We start from the raw sequence: 20,899 nt of genomic DNA on the forward strand, positions 1-20,899 counted from the left end.
CTTAGCATAATACTCTCCAGCTCCCTCCATGCTGTCTCAAAGGATAAGCTACCCTTTTTTAATTATTATTATTATTGCAGTATAGTATTCCATGGCATAAATGTACTGCAGCTTTTTTATCCACTCAAGTACTTTTGGGCACTTGGGCTATTTCCAGATCTTAGCTATTGTAAATTGTGCTTCTGTGAACATAGGTGTGCATATATTCTTTCTGCTTGGCATTTTGGATTTCTTAGGATATATTCCTAGACGTGGGGTCACTGGGTCAAATGGCAGTTCCATATTTGATTTTTTGAGGAAATTCCATACTGTTTTTTCATAATGGCTGCACCAGTCTGCATTCTTACCAGCAGTGTACTAACATTCCCTTTTCTCCACATCCTCGCCAGCACTTGTCATTTGTTGATTTGTTGATGATAGCCATTCTGACAGATGAGATGTGTTATCTCATTGTTGTTTTAATTTGCATCTCTCTGATGATCAATGAGTTTGAGCACTTTTTGCATAGGTCTTTTGGCCATCTGTATGTCCACTTTGGAGAAATGTCTATTTAGGTCCATTGCCCTTTTTTAAATTAGATTGTCTGTCTTCCTTTTTGTTAAGTTGTATGAGTTCCTTATATATTTTGGATATTAACCCTTTATCAGATGTATCATTGCCAAATATGTTCTCCCATACAGTGGGCTCCCTTTTCTTTTTGTTGATGGCTGTTTTAGTTCTTTTTACTGTGCAGAAACTTTTTATCTTGATTTAGTCCCATTTGTTTATTTTCTCCTTAGTTTCCCTTGCCCTAGGAGATGTGTTCACAAATATATTGCTACAAGAGATGTCTGAGATTTTGCTGCGTATGGTTTCTTCTAAGATTTTTATGGTTTTATGACTTACATTTAAGTCTTTTATCCATTTTGAGTTTATTCTTGTGTATGGAGTAAGTTGGTTTAGGATTATAAAAGCCCTCTAATCTTACCTTATAATAGACAAATATGAAAATTGACCGCACCTTCGCTACGCCCAAGCCACGCCCACCAACCACGCCCACCAGGAAACCGTTGCAGGGACGCTGGGGTGCAGCGGAGCCCAAGGCCTTGGGCGCCAGCCGGGTGCCTGCTCCTTGGGCACCAGCCGGGTGCCTGCTCCGATCGCAGGAGCGAGCCGACCTGGGGGGTCGGCTTGCTCCTGAGATCGGGTAGCAGGGACACTGGGTGCAGCCGAGCCCAAGGCCACCGCCCAGGGCCAAGCCGGGACCCTGAAAGAAGGTAGAAGGCAGTGGCCACAGCCAAGGCCTGTGTCCCCGGTGCCGGCAGAAAACTGGTGCAGGCAGCCAGATGAATGAAGGTCTATTGCACGAATCTTCGTGCAAATGGGCTACTAGTGTTAAATAAGCAGATGACATTTAACAAGGGAAAATATCCTCCTTTAAATGACAATAAACTAAACAGGTTCAAAATGATGCCCCACCATTATAGAAGCAACCCCCATCATAGTTACTGCCAGGTATTGCAGTCAACATTGCATATGGGTTGTCTTTATTCAAACCTCATAATAACTCTTAGATATTATTATTATTCCTATTTTAAAGATTTAAATTTTTCCCCAGCAATATAGCCAAGCAAACCCAAGAAGTTTGACTCCAGAACCCACATGAACTTAAGAAGAAATTTATAAGACTCTTAGGTTAAAACTTTGCAGTTTTTGTTGTCTTGTTTATTTACTTGTTTCCTTACACATACAATCTACAGATTTTTGGTAACTAAAATGATCAAAAATTACCAGCTGCCAAAAAAAGAGAGGTTATAATTTTAGGCTGATTTACTCCAACTATAATTTCTAGGGTAGAAGATAGAATAATATCTGGGTTCCTTTCCCTGAAATGGTTAACTTTTCTATATACCTAACTTGGGGAGCAGGAGCTCACAGTCACCTTTCATAAAGGCAAAATAGATTTCTGGAAGGAAATCTAGTCGGACTCGCACAAAGCTTCGGGAAAGAACTGTCCAGGTGTGAACTGGAAATCCAGTTTCTGGCTCTCATGGAGGGCACTGCTGCCCCCTTGTGTCTCGATGTTGTAATAAAACACTCGGCACGTTGGAGGCTGCCTCATTCCTTACAAGGGTGCATCCTCTGAGCTCCAGAGACCCCTTTGAAGTCTCTCCCCCAGCCCAGGCTCAGGGTGTCCTTTTGAGCAAAAGCCAGGAAGCACTGTGAGTCCACGCACAGCTGTCCTCTGGGGCAGCTTTTGTGACCCTTGCCAGTTAGAGAAAAACCTCTGAAGAATCGCTCTGAGGCAAAAAAGGGCAGAGACTTCTCAAGTATTTGCAACAAACAGAATTTAATTAAACAGAATAAACAATCCTTCCACTTACAGCCAAGCTTCAGAGTCTCAGGGCTACTCCTGAAATTGTAGTTTGCTGAGAGGCAAATACCTGAGGGAGGGACAAAGTATTCTTTTCCCAGAATTGGTAATAAAACGGAAGTAAAGGAATATGTGATAAGATGTGTGAGAGCTGGATTCGACCTTGCCCTGCACCTTCCTTAGGAAAGCAAATAACCCCAGGAGTTGAGATTCTTCCCCCCTTAACTCCTCACCTGTGACATTTGAATTACTTGATGAAAGTAGTTAGATTTCCCATGCTATTTTTCCCTGATGGACTTTCTTATGATCATTTATTTGTGTGAATGTGTAAATAAAGTTTGTCTCCCCCATAGACTGCAACTCCAAATGGGTGGGTATCATACTTGTCGGTCTAAGAATATTTGTTGAATAAATTACAGTCAAACCTCGGTCCTCGAACATCTCCCATCTCGAAAGATTCTGTGCTGGACAAAGTTTTCATAGAAACAATGTCTCGATTGTGGAACAAAACTTCAGTGTTTAACCTGATAACCCTTTCACTATTGTAAGACATAAAGAGGCCATCAAGGGTGCGAATGTTGCTCAGGTGTGAAAGAAACAATTATCACAGGCAATTGAAGAGGTAGAAAAACTGTTGTGGATTTGGATAAAGGAAAGCAGTGAGCCAGTGACAGCAATTCGGAGGCAGGGATATGTGAAAAAGCGAAGATGCTGCATACTGACCTCCTAAAAGATAGCCCTGGAATGAGTCCTGAAAATGATTCGCTTAAGGCTAGTAGGGGATTCGATAAATTTAAGATTTATTTATGTACTGTATATAAGAAAGGTTAAAGCAGGGAATCATTTGTGGGTCTGGAATGGATTAATTCAATTTATATTATTTCTAATGGGAAAAAAATGATTTCTTTTTTAACAAATCACTTCTCGAACAGTGTTCTGGAACGAATTAAGTTCGAGGATCGAGGTTCCGCTGTATTAGTAAATTTTTGGGGTGAATTTAATGCGGTTGAGAAATACTGGGATAATAGTTCTCCATCAGTGTATTTTTTCTTTTCTGTAGTTACATTTGCCTTTCTGGAGGGAACTTAGTAAGCTATATGGTAAAGACTTTTTAGTCAAACTCAGGTTCAAATCCCAGTCCTACTGCTCAAAATCTTTCTTATGTAGTGCAAGGATAAGCATTCATGATGGACCTCAAAACAATAATTCCTTTAGCAATTTTCTATGGATACATGAATCTTTCTTTAAAGCACTTTATATGGACTACTGCATTTTGAATGTACTCATCTAAGCATTATTAGGGAAAACTCTCCTTTAAATTAATGGATAAGGACTCCTGGGTTTCTACTGACATTTATTTCCCCTGGTGGCCTTTATCCTTCTTAGATATCATTTACAATTGCTGTATTCCTGTGCCTTTGAGGGTAAGCTCTGACAGTATTCGATAGAGTAAATTCAATTTATAATGCTAGAGAAGGAGGCATAACTCATATCTGCTTTACAGGCTCATTGCATTATATCAGACCTGCACTCTAGCGGGTTCAACTGCTTTGCTGAATACCAGTTAACCCTGGTACAGCCACATTGGTGTTACAATGACTCTGTATAAAGGAGCTCTGCTTACCAAATTCTTGGTTAATACTAGGGCTCTAATAGCTAATATTTAATGAGCAATATGATGTGCAAACAAGAGGGTTAAGATAACATAACATGCATTATCTTAATTAATTTTTATAACATTCCTCTGATGTCAATAGTTATCTCCATGTTAGAGGGGAAAATAATGAGACTTAGATTCTTATATTAAACAATTAGTCTGAAGCTACACAGCTTTTAAGTGCTAGAGCAGGGGTTCAAGCCAGTTCTTCTCCTTAACACCAGAGCCCAGGAGCATAAGCCTCCCACTGCATTATTGTAAATGCTGCTTAGCAGAACATACCAGCTCTTGCATGGACATGAAGGCATTTGTGGTATCCACGCATCAGCCTAATCCAAGAAAACCCAGACACAAGATAAGGCTCAGCAACCCACCATGTGGCTAATGGACAATTCTTCTAACCGCAACCTCAATCTCTTCACTTTGAAAATGAAGCCATTGAATAGAGTTATCTCTAAAGTTGCTTAAACTCTCAAGTTCCTTGATTTTGTGATCAATAGACAGCACTCTGCCATTTTCTCATTATAAGAACATGGGCAGTTTCTCTCTAAGGCAGTTTGCACATCTGTAAAGTGGAGGTAAGGCTAGCATCTCTTTATTCACATGACATAATACATGTAAAGCATTTAACACAATGCTTGCAACATAGAAAGTACTCCTATGTATCCGCTTGTCATCATCATCATTATCATCACCATCATCATCATGTTATTATTATAAAAATCACTACTTTATTAATACAGACATTAGTAATAAATACCAAGGTATTCATTGTACATTTAAAACTGATTTTGACCTTCACTTGATGTCAGGACACTCCCTGAAGGGACCGAAAAGGATCATTAGGGAACACCTCTGTGAGGCCCCAAAAGGCAAATGTCTCTTCACCAACTGACAGATGAGTGGCAGCTTTGGGCCAAGAAAATCTCATTCCACATTTATTGCATCCTGATCGTATCATGGTGAAGTGTTTAAGAAGCAATAAAAAAAATCACTCTCTGGCCATAATAGATTAATGTACCAGCAGGCAAAGCCCCAAGACACTCTACCATTTGATGGAGTAGTTCATTTTAACCTGACCTAAAAAGTGCCACTTTTTCCACAGCACTTTAGTGTCTAGCCATTCATAATTAAAGTGTATGTAGTAGGGAGGAAGGTACAGAGGTCCTTGCTGGACTAAAGACAATAATTTCTCCAAAAAAAAATTAAAAACATTTTCCACAAATTCTCAAACTACAACTCATGAGATATGTATTTTTTAATCAATATCCCCAGTTTTAATTGAAATGGTTTCATTTGGCTCTGGGAGCAAACAAACATTGTGTCTTTCCAAAGGAAGTATTTCCACTGACGGTTTACCAGGAGGTCACCTTTTCAGTTTTAATGGAAAACAGATGATCCTCTGGAAATTTTCAGAATGACAATTAGATTCATGAGGGAAGCAAATTATTGCTGTTTACTCATGGGATTTGGTGCGTGTCAAATCCCCATGGGATTCTGGTCAGCAGCTCCTTTAGATGTAAAAATTTCTCACAAACCAGTGGAGGTAGCATATATTGGTACAGTCTTTGCAGGAAGCAATGTGACTGTGCATAGGAAGAGCTTAAACCCTTTGGTGTTAGGATTCTTCTACTGGGATGAATCAGAAAGAATATACCCCAGGTGCAGTCACTAGAATATTCATGACATCATTATTCCTATGTAGTAAAAAATGCTGCAATCCCCTTAATATCCAACAGTATGATAAATTCAATGGGTACATTATTATGCAGCCATTAAAAATCATGATATGGAAATGTTCAGGGTATTTTGTAAAGTTAAAAATTAATAAGATACAATACCATATTCTTGTATTTTCCAAATTTTATTCATAAAGCATATTAATATACACTTATATTTGTGACCAAAATATCTTACAGTAGTAAAATTATGGGCAATTTTTATTTACTTTAATTTTTTTCTGTAGACAGCATATTTTTCACAGAACAATCATCTATATATATAAAAGCCTCATATGCTAATTGTCCCTCCGATTGTTTAACCATTTGACCAGTCGCTATGACATGCACTGGCCACCAGGGGGCAGACGCTCTGACTGGTAGGTTAGCTTGCTGCTGGAGTCCAGCCGATCAGGACTGGGTGAGACGGGCCAGGCATGCCCTGGAGCTCTCCTGCGCACCCCCACCCCCCGAGCCCCAATAGTGCACCAGTGGGGTCCCTCTGCCTGGCCTGCATCCTCTCACAATCTGGGACCCCTCAAGGGATGACAGAGAGCCAGTTTCATCCAGATCCCCGGAGGCTGGGCCGAGGGACCCCACTGGTGCACAAACCTGTGCACCGGGCCTCTAGTTTGTTAATAATCAGACAAAATGTCATTAGAACATATAATATATAAATCATGGGGGCTTATAGAAAGTGATAGTATCTTCTCAAAGTATAGATGAGTGAGGATTTCTCGCTTTCCCAAAATTTGGTAGCTCTACTGCTTCTTGGGTCCTTCCTGTGAGAGTGAAGTAGTCCTGATGAAAAAATATATCCTCAGATGTTGAAGTCTTATTGGAAATGTTAGCTTGAAAATGTCATAACTGTAACATGACACCAGGGGAGAAGACTTCATACTGCTAAATGATTTCATGAAGGTGATACTGAAGCATCAGTGGGAAATCTATTTCAGACATTTGAAGTATATTTCAGATAAGCCTCAAAGACAGACATTGCAAACAGTTTACCAAGTCTGTGTTCTATCTTCGTCTTGGACACATGAGACTTCTTTTGTTGCTTGGGGTGGACATATTCAATGATTTCTAACATAAAGTGAGAGTAGAAACCATGTGTGCCACTTCAAGACCTGGCCCATAAACACATTCCATGCACACTTCTCAAGGTATTTTCCTCTGTCTGGATAAGACAATCATAGAGACTTTAGAAGGCACGTGTTGAACATAGCCAAGCTTTCATTAGCCTCTCTCCCTTAATGACTCTCAGGAGAAGAACCATCAGTTAATCTGTACACCCACCCAACTGTTAGATAAGCAAGAAATAGACTACATTCTGTTTAATTTTTTACATATTGAAGGGCCTATTTGTTACAGCAGCAAGAGATAACCTACCTAATACAGCCACATTGTCTATCATGTACACTTAGCTGTATACATGGCCTGGCCAAATTCATTCTTGATGAAGAGGTGGAGATACCACTTTTGTGGATGAACCACTCCATGATAAAAGGTAGAGAGTAGTCCAATTGTACCATTTTTAAGTTGGCACATAAAATTAATCTTCACAATTTGCTTGCTTGCTTTTTTGCTCATTTTTTAAATTAAATAATTTATTTATTTTTGGTCCTTGGGGGTCATTATTTCCACAGGGTTCATCTAATCCAAAACTTGTGGTGACCTGGTATGTCCCAAACTCACACACCAGCTCTCTCAGGGGCTAGCTAATAATGGTGCTTTACTACAAAGCCTCCATTTCTGCCTGTGTGAATGGAGATACCCAAGTCATAGGTTTATTATAAAAATTAAGTGGGAGAAAAATACGCTGACAAGCCCTCTAACCACAAGTTTATGTTGAAATTATTTAAAATTCTGTTTATGGATCAGAGTTCCCACCTTTCAAACAAATGAATGATTAAACAGAAAATTTTTCATGTGAAGCACACTAGTTATAAGTAACTGGCTTATTGGAATAAAGAGAGACCAAATTAATAAATTAACTTTAGAGTGAGTGAACAATGATTTTTAAGGTAAAGAAGCTTTGAAAACCACAACAGATGATTATTGAAGAGCCCCGGAACAGTGTCAAAGTTAAAGTACACAGAATATTCAACCCTAAATTCAAGAACATTAACACACCCCTGAGTTTTCGCCAGTGAATCCTGGGGGAATGCCAGGTAGTTTGGAGGTCCTGTGACAACTGACCCAAGGGAGCCCAGGTTCCCACCAGGCAATAGTCCAACATCAGTGGAGTTTCCAAGATCAATATTCATGAGTCATAGATAATTCTATCCATGGGACAAAGGTGAAAATTTATTAACTTCAGGCCTCTTTCTTTTCAGACCCTCCCCTCCAGAAATTAAAAAAAATTCTGTGGTCTAGCCTCATTCAAGGTCAAACTGTTAACAGACATTAGTAATGAATCCCGGTAGAAACTTCTTAGGCCAGGCCACCTTTGACCCAAATGGAGCACCCATTTTCTCATTGAACTAAAGGTTTTCTGGGTCAGCAAGTCTTCAGAGAACACAGCACCAAGATCTAGCAAATCCCAAATCATAGGCACCTTGCAATATGCTTGGTTAATGAAAAGCAATGTCATTTCCTCTTGTTTCTTTGATAATAAGAATGTGTTCTTATAAGCAGCAGTGTAGTTTTATATGCAAAACATTTTTACATCTGCAATTCTTTTTGTCTTCCTGTGAGAACTGAGATAAGAAAACTTTATAGTGTGCTTTTATTCTCTTTGTAATAATGGCTGGATGGTTAACTTTCTTGGTGAAGCTTTCCAAGGTAGACAACTCTGTTTTTTAAAAATGCACACAAAAAAATAATTTTATGAACACTTTGTTCATATTGCTTCTCTACCACTTTTTCCAGGAATGCCCCAGCGGTGTTGTTAATGAAGAAACCTTCAAAGAGATTTACTCACAGTTCTTTCCACAGGGAGGTGAGTACAAGTGAGGACTTGTTAATGTACTCTCCGTTAAAATTATGCTTGCAATCACTTTTTCTTTTTCTTTTTTCCACTTGATGCTGCTTTGGCTTTGGGGGAGGGGCAATGTGGTAATCATGTAGCTGTCTCTCTGACCCTTCGTATACACTCTTTCTTGGTCTCTGTGGGGCAGGCTGAGCTTCAGCCTCAACCCCATGTTCTAGAACTTTCTCTGTGGTGTTTGCTACGAGTAATTGTTCATTGTTCTTCCTGTGAGGGGGAGTGAAGCAGGCATTGACCTACATGGCCATTTGGTGAGGTCAGTTCTCTTTGGGTGTTGATCTTGTATCCTAATCCCTTGCTGACTACTTATGCTTGCAATCTTTAGTTTGGTTCATCTTTCACGGCATGACTACATTTTTAAAAAATATATTTTATTGATTTTTTACAGAGAGAAAGAGAGAGGGATAGAGTTAGAAACATCGATGAGAGGGAAATATCGATCAGCTGCCTCTTGCACACCCCCTACTGGGGATGTGCCCACAACCAAGGTACATGCCCTTGACCGGAATCGAACCTGGGACCCTTGAGTCCGCAGGCCGACGCTCTATCCACTGAGCCAAACCGGTTTCGGCGCATGACTACATTTTTAATCATGATGTAGAAAAATTAATATATAGCATGCAAGGGCACTTGAGTTTCACTATATCCTAAAAACAAACTACTTACAAATTAGCATTTATCCACGAGTTTGTCTTTAGTTTAACACAAGTGGTATGATTGGTGCCTAGTACTGTGGCTCTCAAATGCACAGTACTTTTGCTGTTGTTGTTATTTTTTAAATTTATCTTTATTGTTGAAATTATTACAGATATCCCCTTTTCCCCCCATGGGCCCCTTTGCACAGCACTTTCTGACTATGACAGCCTGGTCCCATGCCTCCAAGCTCTCCCATGCATTATCGGTGTCATTTGATTCTCCCAACTCTCAAAATTAGGACAAGTGTAATTATCCTCAATTTACAGATGTGAAATCTGGGGCTTAGAGAAATTAAAACGGCTTGCTGGGGGCCACACATCCATTAAGTGGCAGATCTGGGTTAGAAACTAGATTCCTTTGAAGCCTCACCTAGGGTCCTTTCTGCTGTTTTTCTATTTTTAGGTGACCCTACTATGACCACCCTCGCCCCCCCCCCATCTGAGAAAAATGAATACCACTCTAGATATTATTTTAATTGGAAAGGAAACAGGAGTGCAAAATGATAATGCATATGTGTTAGAGATGAATGAAGGCCACTGGACCTTTCTGTTTGTCCTTCAATCGCCCATCAGGATGCCCAGCTCAGATTTGTCACACAACCAGTCTCCTGCGTGGCCATCTATGCGTTAGGTGCTGGTAATGTAAAAGTAATGAGATGTTGTACCTGCCCCCAAAGAATGTTCTAGTCTACTGTAGCAGGTGGGCCATGTCAAAATAAAGTGTCTGAGGATAGAGAGATAAAAAATACTATTGTGGAAGCCTAAGGTAGGACAATTGGAGCAGCTGAAGGAAAGGGGGAAAATGAAAACGAGGCCATCCAGACAAATTGAATCTGGGCTGATATCAGCACCATTTATCAGGCATCTGATATGTGTCAGACCCTGTAATCATGTAGCTGTCTCTCTGACCCTTCGTATACACTCTTTCTTGGTCTCTGTGGGGCAGGCTGAGCTTCAGCCTCAACCCCATGTTCTAGAACTTTCTCTGTGGTATTTGCTCACGAGTAATTGTTCATTGTTCATGCATTACCCTTCACCTTCCAACAACCCCAGAAATGATTCTCCCTTTTTAATAAATCAGAAACTAAGGTACAGAGAGGTTCATCCATTTCCTTTTCAATAACTTTTTACTGCTGTCCACTGAAAAAATTCACTATCATCTCGTAAAATAACTCAATAGTCTCTAAATTCATCCCCCTGATTCTGACTGTTCTCCCTGCTTACCTATCATGATCGATTCTCAACACAAACTGAGTGATCCTGCCAGATCATATCACCCCTCTGCTCTATCTTTGTCCCATCAGGGAAGAGGCCATAACCTACATAGGACCTACACGTTGAGCTCACTGGTGTCCTGCTCCCTCTCTGACTCATCCTTCATCATTCTCCCTGTGCACTCACTAAGTTCCAGTTACACTGGCCTCCTTACCCTTCGTTCCCCCAACATGGCCATCATATTGCTGCTCCTGGGGCCTTCGAACTTACTGTTCCTTCTGCCTGGAACTCTCTTCTCTCAAATATCCATTCAACATCTCACCACCTTTGCTTTTACTCAAATACCACCCTCCCTTAAACTGCAACCCTTAAACGTTCCCCTTCCCTGTTCCCTGTTCCCTGCTTTATGCTTTTAGCCCTCAAGAGCGCCTAATGTTATATACTATTTAACCTCTTTTTGTTATGGTTTATTGTCCCTTTCCCCACTGGAATGTCACCTCCAGGGAGCAGAGGGTTTTGTCTGTTTTGTTCACTGCTGTATCCCTAGGTTGTGGAACAAGTAGCAGAACTGGATAAGCACTCCCAGCTTACATGAGTGAATCGGTGAATGACTGAGGGACATCACCTCGCCTGGTGGCTATCGCCATACAATGGAGTCATTGCTATAACAGGCATTTTGAAAGTTTACAGCACCTAAATATTAGTTATTTCCTACAAAAATTAGATTCTCTTGTAGATTTCAATACAGTTGGTGTTAGCAATTTCAGTGGGTTGAAAGTGATTTCGTACATGGATTGTCAAAATAGAAATTTTCATTTAAGATGGCCTTTCAAGAGAAGTTAATTAGAATTCAATTCTGAGAAAACACAGTGTGGCCCATTATTATAGGAATTTAGACACGCTAAGTGAGACAACTCCCCTCCCCCATCTCATGACTTAACAGGCCCACAGACAGGTACTGACTGGTCATGGAGACCACTGCCAGATTGTAATGGTTCCAGTGTCAGTATTAATAAAGAATTTGGAATATTATTTTATTAACTCTTGTTTTTCTAGATTATTAAAAACCATGCAATTTTTAAAGAAAAATCATGCTTACTATATATTTAAGTGTCTGCCAACATATTGATAGGCAATAATATCAAAGTACCTAGCACAAATGGAAATCTTTCTTTTTTATTATCTCCAGTGAAAGTTATTACATGATACAAAATTAGATACACTTCCACATTAAAAATTAATTTTCACTTGAAAAATAACATTTTGGCATTAAAGAACATTCACTTAAGCACAATTCTTTGCAAAGGATTCTTGTTACAAAACCCGAAGGGATTTGGAGAAAAATTACTTTTGTACTCTTAAAATTTCTTTGATTATTCACGCTAATTGAATGCATAAATCTAAAAGTACCAGGCATAAATAAAGGAAATTAAATATTTTCAAGAATAATGACTTGCCATTTAAAAAGTTACTATCATGCATGCAAATTGGATCTTGCAGCACTCCTAATAAAGGGAAAAAGGCCTAAGGAAGAAGGGCATCTCCAATGGCAGGAAAATTCATACTCTGGCCATCTTCACTCTCCTGTGAATCCATTTACTTAAGTTGCTGATCTGAAAGCAACAGGTTTATCTCATTCTGAGCAGTAACAATGATGTCTCCATCCATCACAATGTCTCACCATTTCCGCCAGGAAGATTCCTTGTCTCATCGACAGAACCTCCTGCAATTTGTATTGTGTCAGGCTCTTCGTTTTCTCTGTTGCTTAGCGAGGTGGTTTACCATGCACAGCTCGGTGTTCTGGATGTCAGCACAGCTAGGTTCAACAGAAGCTTCTTATTTGCAAGGGATAGAGTCTGCCTGCTGTAAAACAAGCCGTGTGGATGCTGTATATTGATGCCTTTAGCTAGATCATTACTTTTTCAACTTTACATACAGTGGAAGCTTTAGCTCTGAGCCTACTAAGCATTTTTAAAGATCATAAAATTGCCATTTCCTGGGCTACTCCTGCTTACGGTGTAAGAATTTTGCACTTACTTTGACTATACTGGGCAGCTGATAAACAGCTATTGAAGGAATGAATGAATGAGCTACAGTTACAAAATTCTAAGTCAACAAACATTTATTGATCAGCCACTGTGTTTAAGGCACTTGAGGCACTAAGATGGGTTTGATGGACATAAATATTTTTCTTTTAATTTTTCAAATAACTATACCACTGAATATCTAGGATGATATTTGTAAGAATTTTCAGAGTGATTTGTAAAGGGCTTGTTGACCAGAAACTACTATTTATGTATATGAACCTGCCTTACCATAGCAACGGTGCCATGAACTCTATATTCAAATGCTCTATATTCAAAAGCCAATTCCATACATTGTGCTTCAATTCAGGTAGGGAGTAGGGATTTGTGGTGGGAAGAAAGAAATAAACTAGATTGGTTTCAATACTCAGAACTGAAACATGATAATCTAATATTCTGAAATGAATGTGTATCAATGGTTTTTTAATGAAAGGACTAATTGGTATGTATCATCATTGTGGTCTGGAAATAATTGGGTTAAGGTCACTGGACTAAGTCAAGAGTCGTGAGTTTTTGGCTAGACTATACCAACACCAAGGTGTGTTACTCCAGTGGTTTATTTCTCTGGGCCTCAGGTTGTTTCTCTGTGAAATGGGGACAACATTTTTATAATATCTATAAAATGTGGAACAAAGTATTCTCAGTTTTCCTTCTGCTCCAATAATCTTTATTTCTAAGAGTTGGTATTGACATGTCTTGATTTTATTACTGACTCTACCATTAACTAACTAGGTGACCTTAGCTAAGCCACTGAAAGTACCTGCACTTATTATTAAACATACATAAATAGTTAAGTGATATCCAAGATCCCCTTCTATCCTAAGAACCCAAACAGTTTCCCCCACCTGTAAGATTTCAACTTCCCAAGTAAAATTATAAAAAACTGAGGCAATCTTGGCATATCAAATTCAGTAGCTGTTTTTGTTATATGTAAGGAAATGTGAACTATCAGGTGATATGGGGGAACAGAGATTACTCATATCTTTTGAGCCTTGAACTGTATTGGAATCTAGAACTTAGGATTCTACTTATTCACCATGATAGCAAATATTTACCACTATCCATGAAGAATGCAGTCAGGTGGAACCAGACCACAGGAGTTTTGTGGACAGTTTTTCTTTTCTTCACCCATCTCTATGCCCAGCCAGATTCTTCAATGCCTCAGCTCCTTCCTCTTGCCTAGGCAAAGCAAGTAGCTTCACTCTCCTTCTTTAAAAGCTTGCAGTATCTCCAAAGGCCAGCCAGCGGTCCAGAGTTCACCTGAATCTTCAATGCCTTTCCAGACACAAATCTACTAGTCCATCGAGCATGAAGTTGTATCTAATTAGAACTCCAGTCACTTAAACTTACAACAGAGTTTACAAAAAAAATAGGAAGCTTTTTGGGTGAAAATATATTACATTTGTAAAAATAATTGATCACATGTCTTTAAAGGAGTTAAAATAAAAGTGTCTTGTCTATGAAAGAATACCTAATATTTATGGAACATTTAATATATACCTAGGACTGTTCTAAGTACTTTGCATATAGTATTTCATCTAATCTTTTCGTAATGACTCTATGAAGTACATATAGTTACAGTTTTACAGGAAACGGAGTCACAGAGAGATGAAACAACTTGTCCAAGGTCACACAGTTACTATTTGGTAGAGCTGAGATTCAAGTTCAGGCAGTCTGACTTCACTGCACTGTTAACAACTGCTCTCTGCACAGTGTGCCCAGGCTGTTAAACTGCTTCACTTCCCAGAGAATTGCAAAGGTACATTTAGAAGAACAGGAAGTCCCCTGGACCACGTTAGGGCAGACCTTGAGAGTGTATGTCCCACATGTCAAACTTTAAAGCTAGAGCATTTGAGAAGAAAGGCAATTATTTATGCCCCTGTTTGGTAAATTTAAAAAATTCTCAGCACCGTTTGTTCTGAGCCATTATTCATGGTGAATTCCACTTGCTAAGGTAAAGGCATTCACTCTGGTTGTATAAATAAGGTAACAAGAGACCTGCTTAATAAAGCTCATTATAAATATGCAAAATCTTTCTTTACTCCTTGAAAATAAATTAAATAGACGACTTGTCATCTCATATCTCCACAGGGCACTAATTTGTTCCAGAACTCTGTGTAAGAGTACTATTGAGACCAAAACAACTTTGCGAATAAAATAGACTGCCAGTTCTCAATAACTCTGTAACAGAACTTCCCAACAATTTCACTGAGTTGGTTGAATTAACTCCTGGTCCATATTCAAAGATTTCTTCCTGCAACCCATCCATACCTGATGGACATCCACTCTACATATGGTGTCTTTACATATTATTTAGACCCAATTATAGTAACTGTTTAGTTCATTGAACAGTTGATTCATATGTTTAAAAATAAGCAATTCCTTGTATCATATTTAAAGCTCAGAGATGAAAGAAAATCCCACCTTCATTTTGAGAAACTGAGTGTACAATCCACCTCATGAAATATATGGCCTTCAATATCGTTAACCACTGGGGTAAAGCATTCAGGAAAAATAATTCATAAGTAGCCATGGGCACTTGAGAGCAGGGAAGGAAGTTTGCATGACCTCTGACCTCCCTTATTTGGGGAGGACAATTATCCATTCCAGCTACTATGACTTAGTGTTTTGACAACCTTTGAAAAGCAATTCATAAAGTAAAAGGTGAATAGAAGTTTTGTTAAAATCCCAATAAAAATAAAGGTTAGAAGTTCTAAAGCAGAAATGGATTTTTAACGGAAGATGAAAGGTAGAACCAATGAGCTAAAAGGTTACAAGTTTTGTTAATATAAAAAAAGGTTAAGGTAAAAGGCTAAAACCCATGAGATGAAACATTTAAAATAATCAAGTAGATTTGATCAAGAGTCAAGCACACAAACACTTAAAAATGAAAACTGTGCACTAAGAAAAGAAAACAGTAAGAAAAAGTATGTACTTTTAAAAACAGAAAAGCACAAAGCTCAGAGATTAGGGAGACAAAGGAGAAATGGAAGAAAAAGGAAGGGTTACAGGGGGAAAAAACCTACTAAGGGGAAGAGGTGGATTTTAGAGTAGTTTATTGTCTTTAGGCAGAGTGATAAGACATTGGGGACACAGAGCCTTCCAAAACTGATTCAGAGCCCCAAATCCCACCCAGGACCCAGGCAGGGCAGGGGCTCCCTGCTGCTTGCCACTGGAACTTTTAAGGCCACACAATTCCCTTCCAACAAGGGGACAGACACTTGCCAAGTCACTGCTGGCTCAAATTTACTGGCTATGGGCTAGCCTGGATTTTTAGTGAGAAAGATCCAAGCTATGTGCCACTCTACTCCTTATTGACTGTGTGACTTCGGGCAAGTTTCTCAACCTCTCTGAGTCTCAATAGCTTACCTAAATTGTAAAATTGAGGAACGACACTAATAATAGCAATTCGTCTGTGTCTCATTAGTAGTATTTTTATTCTTTTACTTTTAGAGATAGCCCCTGCCAAGCACTAAGCAATTTCCAGATGGGTCTCACTTAATCCTCCCACCCACCTATGGTACTATGACTCCTCCAAGAGCCAGTAACATCATCCAAGACACCCAAGTGTTCAGGTCATTTCTAGCCCAAAAGTTACAAAGATGTCTGCCATGCATGGCCTCTATGTAGGTAGCTCATTCCTGTGAAACTCAAATTATAATCCTCTACTGAAAGGAGGTGGGCAACTGGGAAGAAAGCACCAGTTAAAGGAGACGAGTCAATTTTCCTGACTTGGACTAGGACTCTGGCATGTTATACAATTCTAACGTCGGATATTGAAACGCTGACTTAATGATATTCCTTTTTCAACATTTCAGACTCTACAACGTATGCACATTTTCTGTTCAATGCGTTTGACACAGACCACAATGGAGCTGTGAGTTTTGAGGTAAGTCTTAGACTTTTTCTTTAATGTGACTTGACTTCAGAAACTGAAAGGGATTTAATCTTTTTAGTTGGGAAATTTGAGCTTGATTTTTAATTTTTTGTTTTGAGCCTTTTATTCACTGTGTTTTTTTTCCACCTTTTTATCAGTTGTTGATAGTATTACATATGTCCCCTTTTTTCTCCCATTGGCCCCATTGACCCCTTAGGATCCACCCTTTCCCCCCACCCCAGGCCTCCACCACCCTATTGCGGTGTCCATGGGTTATGATTATATGCATACAAGTTCTTTGGTTGATCTCTTCCCACTCACCCACCCCTTTTATTCTTTTTTTATTATTATGGTAAGAATTCTCAACATGAGATCCACCCTTTTAACAAATATTTATGTGTGCAATACGTTACTGTTGACTACAAGTACAATGTTGTACAGCAGATCTCTAGAGCTCAGTGATCTTGCTTGACTGAAACTTTTTATGCCTGTTGACTAGTAACTCCCCATTCCTCCTCCCCCCAGCCCCTGGAAACATCATTCCACTCTTTGATTCTATAAATTTGACTGTTTTAGATACTTCATATAAGTGGATTTGTGCAGTGTTTGCATTTCTATGATGTTTTATTTCATTTTTCCATTGTTTCATATCGCAGAATTTCCTTTTTCTTTTTAAGGATGAATAGTTTTCCATTGTATGCATATGCCACATTTTCTTTATCTGTTCATCCATCCATGGCCATTTAGTTGTTTCTATATCTTGGCTAATGTGATTAGAGCTGCAATGAACATGAGAGGGCTAATATGTCTTTGAGATTCTGGCTGCAATTCTTTTGGATAAGTATTCGGAAGTGGGATTGCTGAATCGTATGGCAATTCTATTTTTAATTATTTTGAAGAAACTTCATACCATTTTCCATAGTGGCTGAACCATTTTGCAAATAGTGTGCAAATTTTCCAAATCCTCCATGTTCTCCTCAACACATCAACTTTCAATTTTTTTCATCCTGATACATATGAGGTGATATATTATTGTGGTTTTGATTTGAATTTCACTGATGATTAGTGATGCTGGGTATTTTTAATATACCTGTTGGCCATTTGTATATCTTCTTCAGAGAAATAAATGTTTAAGTCCTCAGCTCATTTTTAAAATTGGGTTACTAGAATTTTTTTAATATTGAGTTATAGGAGTTTCTTATATATTTTGGAGATAACCCCTTTTCAGATATATGGTTTATAAATATTTTCTCCTATTCTATAGGATCCCTTTTCACTTTGTTGTGCCCTTTGCTGTACAGAAGCCTTTTTAGTTTGATGTAATTCAATTTATTTATTTTTTGTTGTTGTTGCCTGTGCTTTTGGTGTCCTATCCATAAAATCATTGCCAAGACCAATGTCATGAAGTTTTCCCCCAACTTGACTTCTTAGAATTTTATGGTTTCAGGTCTTAATCTATTTTAAATAATAGTTGTGCATAGTATAAAGTCAGGATCCAATTTTATTATTTTGGGTGTGTGTATCCATTTTTTCTAACATGATTTGTTGAAGAGACTATCCTTTTCTTTTCCCCATTGTGTATTGTTGGCAGCCTTGTCAAAGGTCAGTTGACTGTATATGCAAGGATATATTTATGCACTCCTATTCTGTACCATTGACCTATATGTCTGTCTTTACGCAAGTACCATACTGTTTTGATTACTATAACTTTGTAATATATTTTAAAATCAGGAAGTGTGATGCCTCCAACTTTGTTTCCTTTTTCAGTATTTAATTGGATGTTTTTGGTCTTTTGTGGCTCCATATGAAGTGTAGAATGGTGTTTTATCAAAAACACCATTGGGATTTTGATAGACATTGCATTAATCTGCAGATAGCTTTAGATAGTATGGACATTTTAGCAATATTAAACCTTTTAGTCCATGAACTCTCCATTTGTTTGTGTCTTCTTTAATTTCTTTCAGCAGTGTTTTGTAGTTTTTGATATACAAATCTTTCATCTCCTTAGTTACATTTATATCTAAGTATTTTATTCTATTTTTTTTTTTTTGGTGCTATTGCAATTTCATTTTGGATAGTTCATTGTTATGGAAATGCAACTACTTTTTGTGTATTGACTTTATTTTCAGCTTTACTGAATTTGTTTATTAATTCTAGCAGTTCTTCAGTAGACTCTATGATTTTCCGCATATAAGATTATGTCATCTGATTTCTTTTTCCTCACTAATTTCTCTGGCTAGGACTCCCAGTACTATGTTGAAAAGAAGTGGCAAGAGTGGCTTTCCTTGTCTTGCTCCTGATCTTAGAAGGAAAGCGTTCAATTTATTATTATTCAGCATGATCTTAGCTGTAGACTTTTTATATATGGTCTTTATGATCTTCAGATAATTTCCTTCTATTGCTAGTTTGTTGTGAATTTTTATCATGGATGTGTGTTGAACTTTATCAAAAGCTTTTTTCTGCATCTATTGGCATGATCAGGTGGTTTTATCCTTTACTCTGTTAGTGTGTTATGTCATGTCTATTAATTTTCATATGTTGAACCATCTTTGCATCCAGTGATTAATCATACTTGGTCTTTGTATATGGTCCTTTTAATGTGCTATTGTTTGATTTGCTTATATTTGGTTGAAGATTTTGCATCTATATTTTCAGGCATATTGGCCTGCATCTTCTTTTCTTGTGATGTCTTTGTCTGGCTTTAGTGTCAGGGTAATGCTGGCCTCATAAAAGAATTTGGAAGTATTTCTTATTCATCAATTTTTTGGAAGAGGTTGATGCTTTAAATGTTTGGCAGAAATCACCAGTGCAGCCATCTGGTCCTGGGCTTTTCTTTGTTGGGAGGTTTTGGATTACTGATTCAATCTCCCCGTTATAGGTCTGTGCAGACTTCCTTTTTTCTTACATAATTTAGTCTTGGTACATTGTATGTCTCTAGAAATTTACTTAATTTTTCTAAGTTCTCCAGTCTGTTGGCATAGAGTTGTTTTTAGTAGTTTCTTATAATTCTTTTTATTTCTGTAGCATCAGTTGTGATGTCTCCTCTTTCATTTCTGATTTATTTATTTATTTGAGTATTCTATCTTCTTTTTAAATATGTTTTTATTGATCTCAGAGAGAGAGAAGGGGAGAGGGATAGAGAGATAGGAACATAAATGAGAAAGAAACATCCATTGGCTGCCTCCTGCACGCCCCCTACTGGGGATGGAGCCCACAATTCCGGCATATGCCCTGACCTGGAATCAAACTGGTGACCTCTTGGTTCATGAGTCGATGCTCAACCACTGAGCAACACTGGCCGGGCAAATCTTTAATCTTTTTTTTCCTCTTAGTCTAGCTAAGGGTTTGTCAATTTTGTTTATCCTTTCAAAATATAAAATAAAAATGTTTAATTGATTTTTTTTTCTATTGTCTATTTCATTTATTTCTGCTCTGATCTTTATTTTCTTTCGTCTGCTAATTTTAAGCTTAGTTTATCCTTTGGCTACCACCTTGAAGTGTACAGTTACATTATTTATTTAAGATATGTCTTCCTTTTTCATGTTGGCATTTATTTCTATAAACTTCCCTCCTAGTACTTCTTGATAATTTTTAAGCACACACACACACACACAAAAGCCCAAGAATTTATTCTTTCCATCATTGTATTGTCACAAAACTATCCTTATCTTTTAAAAGAAGTGCAAATTACAACACACATTTAGTTTGCTGTCTAATGTTATTTATCTGTTTGTACAAAAAAAGTACATTTCCCAAATTACATGACAACAATCCCAGAAGACAAACAATTTAACCTTTAGGACATCTACTATGGGTCTATAACTCTGGGAAGTTATAGTCAAAACCCTGCCTTCCAAGGCTCAGAAGAGGGGGGAGACAAGAAAGAAATGAAATATAACAGAATGCTATATTCACCAGCCTGACAATTTTACAAGGAAATCCCTTTTCAAATTATGTACATTAAAAGGTTTGTATTTAATTTTATGAAATGTATTTAATTAATTTTTGTGAAATTAAAAAATAGATAGTTTATTTCTGGAAATTTTCATTGAATAATTTTGGACTGTGGTTGACCGTGGGTAACTGAAACCAAAGAAAGCAAAAGTTATGGATGGGGGGGGACTGCTTTAGCAACTATTTATTCTGAGTCGAGACAAGAGCTGATGCAAGCCTGAACTACAATTGGGGTCACTGGAGATGAAAAGGAGGAGATAAGATCAAGAGACATGAAACTTAGTAGAATTATATTTGGGAGGTGAAGTTTATTCATTCCCGGCCAGCTGCCTGGAAGCGGGGGCTTTGTGAGGT

At 38.2% G+C, this 20,899-nt stretch overlaps 1 protein-coding gene across 3 annotated transcripts in view; it reads left to right on the top strand.

Moving 5' to 3' along the window:
* KCNIP4 (potassium voltage-gated channel interacting protein 4) overlaps window positions 1–20,899 on the top strand; it is a 404,299-nt gene that overhangs the window by 365,098 nt on the left and 18,302 nt on the right. For all 3 annotated transcript variants that reach the window (XM_008140184.3, XM_054729845.1, XM_008140183.2), the window contains 2 exons: window positions 8,603–8,672; window positions 16,533–16,603. In XM_008140184.3, the coding sequence (XP_008138406.1) occupies window positions 8,603–8,672; window positions 16,533–16,603 (141 nt within the window). The remainder of the gene's footprint in view (window positions 1–8,602; window positions 8,673–16,532; window positions 16,604–20,899) is intronic.

This window comes from Eptesicus fuscus, chromosome 2 (genome assembly GCF_027574615.1).
Source record: "Eptesicus fuscus isolate TK198812 chromosome 2, DD_ASM_mEF_20220401, whole genome shotgun sequence".
Classification (NCBI taxonomy): Eukaryota; Metazoa; Chordata; class Mammalia; order Chiroptera; family Vespertilionidae; genus Eptesicus; species Eptesicus fuscus.